This window comes from Chrysochloris asiatica, unplaced genomic scaffold (genome assembly GCF_000296735.1).
Source record: "Chrysochloris asiatica unplaced genomic scaffold, ChrAsi1.0 scaffold00154, whole genome shotgun sequence".
NCBI classification, from domain to species: domain Eukaryota; kingdom Metazoa; phylum Chordata; class Mammalia; order Afrosoricida; family Chrysochloridae; genus Chrysochloris; species Chrysochloris asiatica.
The window spans coordinates 5,740,752-5,748,328 of record NW_006408672.1 but is presented as its reverse complement, the minus strand read 5'-3'; the positions used below and the strand labels follow the sequence as shown (position 1 = coordinate 5,748,328).

The 7,577-nt window shown below is 41.0% G+C and overlaps 1 protein-coding gene across 1 annotated transcript in view; it reads right to left on the bottom strand.

The window, feature by feature from the left end:
- The window catches only part of DSCAM (Down syndrome cell adhesion molecule), an 888,132-nt gene that overhangs the window by 626,383 nt on the left and 254,172 nt on the right, over nucleotides 1-7,577 (bottom strand). The window contains exon 7 of the mRNA XM_006870860.1: nucleotides 4,861-4,882. Within this exon, the coding sequence (XP_006870922.1) occupies nucleotides 4,861-4,882 (22 nt within the window). The remainder of the gene's footprint in view (nucleotides 1-4,860; nucleotides 4,883-7,577) is intronic.

The window sequence follows — 7,577 nt, the reverse complement described above, 5'->3', positions numbered from 1 at the left end:
TCTGAGTTAAAGAGCAAAGATGTCAGTTTGAAGACTAAGGTGTACCTGACCCAAGTCATGATATCTGCAATGACCTCATATGCATGTGAAAATTGAACAAGGAATAAGCAAAAACCAGAGAAGAATCAATGCATTTGAATTATGCTGTTGGTGAAGAATACTGAATACATCATGGAGTGACAGAAAAAAAAGTACATTTGTCTTGGAATAAGTACAGCCAGAATGCTCCTTACAAGCAAGGATGGCGAGATTTTGCTGTCAGGAGGGACGCATTCCTGAAGAAGGACATCATGGTTGGTGAAATGGAGGGTCAATGAAAACAAAGGAAGACCCTCAAGGAGATGGACTGACACAGTAGCAGCAACAATGAGCAGGGTTGTGAGGATGGAGCAGGACCTGTCAGTGTTTTGTTCTATTGTGCATGGAGTCATTGAGTCAGAATTATCTCAATGGCATCTAACAACATGACAAACCACAAGGTTTGTTGACCTATAGACCTAGAGTGGAGTGCCTTCAGGCTAAAGTTCATGGTAGAGTGGTATATTGGGAGCGGCTAGACTGAAGGTCTCAGACTTGGGGGCAGTTTAACAGAAGGATTGCAACTAAACAGTTGTGGTCCAGAAAATCAGGCTGCTCCCAGGTCAGGCTGCCCCCTGAGGAACTTGCAAAGCCTGCCTCAGGGAATAAGGAATTTTCAGTCTTTCCTTGTACACAGCCATGGCCTTCAGTTTAGTCTGCAAAAACATCTCTCTATCCTATCTCTGTTTCCCTAGCAACTACATACTTCTGATAAAGTTCCACTTACTGCTTGCATTTCTTATACCAAAAGTTTTTTTGCAATCTTTTCCCTGCCCCCAGCTCGCTCCTTTGATTTGTGTGTATAATAAACAAGCTGAACACAGGATGGTGTCACAGTATCTCCATCAGAGTGTTGTGTCCCACCAGGTCCCAACTAGTCTATTCTCATTTTGTGTCTTGTGTCTTTCTTTTTTCTAATCTCCCATCGCCCCTACTCGGGTTTAATCTCTCCGTGTGGGTCACGGAGTATAGCCACTTGTTGGACGTGGCAGTGGTGGACTATATGGGCATTTAATAGCAGGTCTAAAAGAGCTTGGTGATCTTGCCTTGTAGGCTAGAGGTCAGATCAAGGGGCTGAGGTCCAGAGAGAGACCTGCCTGTGGGGATAACCAAGGAGAGGCTATCCTGGCTGAAAAAACCTGCCCTGAGTGTTCTCTGATCCTGAATTTTAAACTCTTACCTTCTTTAATAAATCCTATACTGTACAGTGTCAGAGTTCTGTGTGGTCATTGAAATGAATTATGGAACTTAGCTGAGTCAAGGGGACTTCAGGAAGAATGGTTGGTGCCATTTTTTTTTTTTTTAAAGACAACTGCCAAACATCTTCATTGAAGAACCATTGATTCTAGAGGGTGACATTGATAACTACCACCAATGCTTCCCTTAATGAGGTTCCTGCTACAAAGACGCCTGCATAGATTCTAATTTCTACTTCATCACAGCCTTGAAAATTTATTATGATGTTACGAGTCCTGGTGTGATGCTGTAGGATTAGCATTGGACCACAACGTTGGTTTGAACTACAAGGTTGGTAGTTCAAACCCACCAGCTAGTCTTTGGAAACCTTACACAGGGTCACTATCAGTCAGAATCAACTAGACAGCACTTAGTTGTTAACAACAAGGGGATTCAAGTGTACCAACAGTTATAAAGATTGTACAGGATGAGGTTTTCCTTTGTCCTGTTTTATACAGAAAGTCCCCTTGAGTCAGAACTGACTGGGCATCTACTAACAGTAGCAACATTATGTTATTTTTATAGATGAGGGAACTAGGTGTCAGAGGGTGGCTCCCAAAGAAGTCCTGATGAGGAACAGTGAGAGTGATAATGCTATGTCCTCACTCACCACTTGACATGCTCAGTATAAGAGAAAATTAGTATTAATATAAGCTCACAATGTTGTTTTTCTCCTCTAAATGATCTGACCAGACTAATAAAAATTGGTGAAAAACAAACATCAGTCATATCTATCACCAACTTCTTTGCCTTATTAAGGAAGACCCTATTAACAAGCATTTACGACAAGAGAACCACGTGTCTTGTCTTGGCAACAACAATACCCTAAACCAAGCAAGTGATCTGATGCTAGAACTATCAGGTACCAGCTACAATGTAATGAAATGGATTGTTGCTTCTATAATCTCTTACCTTCCTCAGGTAGCTGTAACAACGCAAAACAAAAATCAACTACAGTTTTGGTTTCTCAATCATTAAGTCATTAATAATTGGTCTCTTTAATGGAAGGGACTAACCAGGGTTGTATTTCTTCTGGATTTTCAGACAGTAACCTGGTCTTAGTTTTTTTTTTTTTTTTTTTTTTCATTCTTTAAGATAGATAGTATCTTCACAGTGTAAATTGGAATCGTAATTGACACCCTAAATTTGCCTCTGAATTAAACATTGATGTATTGCCATTGTAGATCGATTATCATTATCATTGTAGTTTATCACTGTCACTGGTTTTTCTACTGCCTACTAAAACCTCTCTTCCAGGGTTTCAAAGAAAAAAGTGCAAACTGGGTATTTTAAAACACCTCCAGTTTCTCATTAGCAGTTTCTATAGTGTGCCAGGTAGAATCTGCTCGAGAAACAGATAAATTAATATGTCCCAGCCAAGGAATAGTGAGGGGAGATGCAAAGATAAAAAGGTATGATCTCATCATGATCCTGAACTTTACTAGGGATGGAGGTTAAATGGTTGGCCAGGTGGGAAATGGTGGTGGTGATGGTTGCAAGAAGAAAAATTTGGTGTAGGTCTTTCAGCCCTGCTTTTGCCATTCTCCCAAACTCAACCCACTGCTATCTAGTGAATTCTGATTCATAGTGACCCCACACTGGGGTTCTTTATGGGAGCAGTTATTCTTATCTTTCTCCCTCAGAATGACTAACTGATGGATTAGAACCACTCACCATGACTTTAGTAGCCCTGTATCCAACCCACAATACCACCAGGGCTCCTTTCTCCATTCCCCATCCCCATTTAAAATCACAGCACTTCTTCCTGACTCATCCCTTACTTAGGTCAACAGTGCACCTCTCAGGGGAACAGGATTCTTGCTGCCTATGGAATACCATGACTGTTGCTATTTGTTGCTATAATGTCAATCCCAACTCATGACCACCTCATGTATGTCAGAGTAGGATTGTGTTCCATAGGGTTTTCAAGGACTGTGACCTCTCAGAAGCAGATTGCCAGACCCATCTCCCAAGAAGCCACCTGAGGGGCAGTCAATGTTTTGGCTTGTAAATTAACACTTGCTTGCACTATCCAGGGAACTTCTATACCATCATTAATGGGTACTTTTGGTATAACAATTTTGTAAAGGAAAAGAAAAAATAGGGAGGCTATGGAAAAGACTCAAACACATAAGCCAATGTATGTTAACAGTGATTTTAGACCCCTGAGTTGCACAACTTCTGGGATACCAACACATCATATCCCATATAAGGGTGTCCCATATATGGAGGCCCTGATTAATTACTGCAAGTAATAATATGTCCAGTGATTTTAATTTTCTTCTTATTGTTTCTCTGCATTTAAAAATCATTCCAAGGGATCAATGTATTTTCTTCTATCAGATAAACACCACCACCACTGTTGTTTTCAAGTGCCATTGAGTCAGTTCTGACACCACTGTTCAGCGTTTCCAAGGAGTGGCCAGTAGGCTTGAATCACCAACTTTGCACTTAGCAGTCCAGTACTTATCCTACAGCACCACACCAGTGTTCCCATCAAACCCCACTGTTGTTAAGTGCCGTCAAGTCAGTTTTGACTCATAGTGACCCTGTATAGGGTTTCTAAGCAGAAGCTGGTAGGTTTGAACCACCAACTTTGTGGTTAACAGCTCAGTGTTTATCCTACAGCGCCACACCAGGAGTTCATCAACACCACTAATATTTTCTATCTAAGATATAGTGAATAGCTCTCCTGTCTTCCTTCCCTAGGAGAGCTCCACAGTTGCATATTTAGTCAGAAGACTCAAATTAAGAGTGAATCATTTGCCAATTGGGAGATAATGTTCTGCTTTTGTATTTCAGCTGTGTCCTACCACCAGGTTGCCTACTTTACATGTAATGAGAAAGCTTAGAGCCAGCCTTGAGAAGAAAGAATTAGAGAAATCTGTGAAAAAAGTAGTTGGCTTACTAAATATCACAAAGGAGATATAACCCAGAGCCCAAACACTGTCAGAAATTCAGCACAGTTTTTAAGCTGCTAGTTGTTGTCACTGTTCTTCACAAAGGTGAACAGAGGCAATAGAATCAGTTCTTACTTTTCTTCTATAATCAGATGCCATCAAATCAATGTGCCTCTTGATGACCCCATTTTGTGTCATCAGATAACTATAATCCATTGATGTTTCCATGCCTGATTTTGGGGAAGTAGATAACCAGGACTTTCTACGGAAGCACCTCTGAGTTGATGACGAACTCCAACACCTTTTGGTCTCAGCCAAGCACATTAACTATTTGCACCACCCAGGGACTCCAAGTGATTCCTATTCTTGCATGCTAAAAACGTTCTCCCAGTTATTTTTAACTGGCTTATTTACTACTGGATACAAATAGTAAAGTCCAGAGGTACCTATAACTTATTCATCACACACCCCCTAAAAAAAAAATAAAAAAAAAAAATCCAGTAAATTCTTAGAGAAATTCTATTTCTCAGCTTTTTCTCAGTCCCTTTACAACAGCTCATGTGTCCTTAATCTGTGCCTTGTGGAATTTCAGAAACCACTTCTGAGTGGCAAATGCAATAATGAGTTTTCTCCACTGGGTGAACACTTGGAGTCCCTTCTTTCCCCACCTGTTTACAGGAACTCTTAATGTTACTAAGAGAACAGCCTGCTGCAGAACCTTTGAGCTTCAAATATGCCAATTACATTGCTCTTTGGGGGAATCTAGCTCATCAGGTGAAATCACTTGGGTTGCTGCTTAATGATTGTGATACACAGCATTCGTCATTTAAAATCCCATGATGCTCCCCCAACTGCATCTCTGACTTTTAACACTTCACCATCAAGGAACTCTGTGAATCAAAGTGTGTTATCTGTGGAATGAGTGAAGTAGCTATATTTGACACTTTTCCATTCAGAAAGATGCCTCAATGTAACACAAAGAACTGTTAAGAGAGAACGAGATATACAATCAGCACTGTAAATTGAAAACGAGATGCAGCACTCCTGAACAGGCACGTGCGTTTTCTAAGATTCTTAAAGGTTTATTGAGAAAGGTTGGCTACAAATACTCTATAAGCTTGCATTTAAAAATATGCAACCGATTTTGCAAGCTACTCTGTTAAATTCGAAGACAAATGAGTAGTGTCAGACTTCCCTACTGGTTAATCCCAATGACCAAACTCATGTCCATGGGGACAGGAACAACATCCATCACATCTGGTTTTGAGACAAGCAATAAAAAATGAAGATTCCAGCTAGTATGAAGGGTTGACGCCGTTTTCTGGAACCCACTACGGCCAGCAGCATCCCTGGTAAACAAAGCTTCAGAAACACTAACTTAACAAAGGAAAGATGGAAGAATATAAGATCAAGATCACTTTGCCGCCTCTCTGCATCTTGTTTTAATCGGAAAAACTAAGTGATTCAAACAGTTTTTGTTTCATTCTAATATGAAGCAATGCATGCTATTTGAGGGTTGATTACTAAATTGAAAGCAAGACACTAAGCAGAACTGAGTGACCATTTCCAATATCTAGCATTACTTCTGCTCACCCATATGTTAAATCTGTAGGCGAGGGGGCTTTTAAAAATTCATAGAACGAAATGATAATGGAACTTTTCATTAAACTCTTTGGTTCCTCAAACACTGAATCTATAACGAAGATGAGAGATTTTGAGACTAGATAAAGCAAAGAGCCAGTGATAATAAGCTTTTAAGTTTGATGAAGAGATGTCAGGAGTACTAGATGTATCTAGCGGGGCTTCATAATGGTTCTTCCGATTTCAGTCAGAGCCTATACAGTGAGATCCAACCAGAATCAAATTTGTAAAATGTGGATATACTGGAGCCATAACAAGGATGGAAAAAACATGGGTGCAAGCACTAACATGGGTGACTCACAGGAGGCCTACAGACCCATTTTAAGAGTCTGAAGCAGGAGATGGGATAATTGCCAAGACTGTGGAGGGTGATACACATTAACACGGGCACAATGGGCATCAGCTCTGAGCCAGGCAGCATTGTTTCCAGCTCTGCCAATGAAGAAATCTGGTGGCTGTGCAACCTTCATGCTGCCTTTGTTTTCTAAGAGGAAGACTGAGTTTCTAGCAGGGCTTGGAACCATATTTTTTTTCCCATTCTAGTAATCATTCCAATACACCCACATTCTACAAATTCAGATACATTCTAGTTTTGCTTCATTGGCCATGGCTGAAGCAGGAAGGACTAGTTCAAAACACTAGTATTCAGGGAGGAGTTTAAAATCTGTTCCATAGGAAATATCATAATGTTGTTGATGTTGTTAGTTGCCCGGGGCTCCATGTATAATGGAATGCATACTGCCTAGGCTGGTGGTGGTGGTGCACCATGGCGTTAGTTCTGACTCATAGAGACTCTATAGGATTTCTGAGGCTGTAAATCTTTACAGGAGCATAAAGCCTCATCTTTCTCCCGCAGGTCAGCTGGTAGATTCAAACTGCTGATGTTGTGGTTAGCAGGCCACCTTGTTATCCACTACACTATAAGAGCTCCTTCTTCATGTTGTTAAGTGTCGTCTACAAGGCAAGGGACACCAGTACCCACCAGAAGCTGGGAGAGAGGCATATAAAATAAAAGGTCCAGAGGTTCTAGAAGGAGCCAGTTTTCTTGCAGCTTGGCTGAAGCTTACAGCTTCTAGAACGATGAGAAATTAATGTCTGTTGTTTTCTGCCAGGCAGTCAGTGGGAATTAGTTACAGCAGCACTGGGAAGGTACAACAGGGAACAGAGATTTTGTTTCTATATTTAATTTGTTGTTGTTAGGTTGTTAACTGCCGTCGAGTTGGTTCTGACTCATAGTGACCCTGTACAGGGTTTCTGAGCAACAGCTGGTGAGTTTGAAATGCCAACCTTGTTGTTCACAGTCCAGTGCTTATCTTATAGTGCCATACCAGGACTCCATAGGACTTTATATGTATGTGTGTGTGTGTGTGTATATATATATATACCTTCCACCTTACCAAACATGATATCCTTCTCCAGTGACTGGTCTCTTCTGAAAACATGTCCAAGGTCTCAAAGACAAAGTTTGGCCATTTGACCTTCAAGGAACACTCTGGCTGCACTTCTTCCAGCACAGATCTGTTGGCTGCACTTCTTCCAGCACAGATCTGTTGGTTCTTTTGGTGGCCATGGCACTTTCAATATTCTTCTCCAACACCATAATTCAAATGCATCAATTTTTCTATGGTCTTCCTTATTCACTGTCCAGCTTCCACATGCATATGTTGTTGTTGTTGTTGTCAGGTGCAATCGAGTCGGAACCGACTCATAGCGACCCCATGC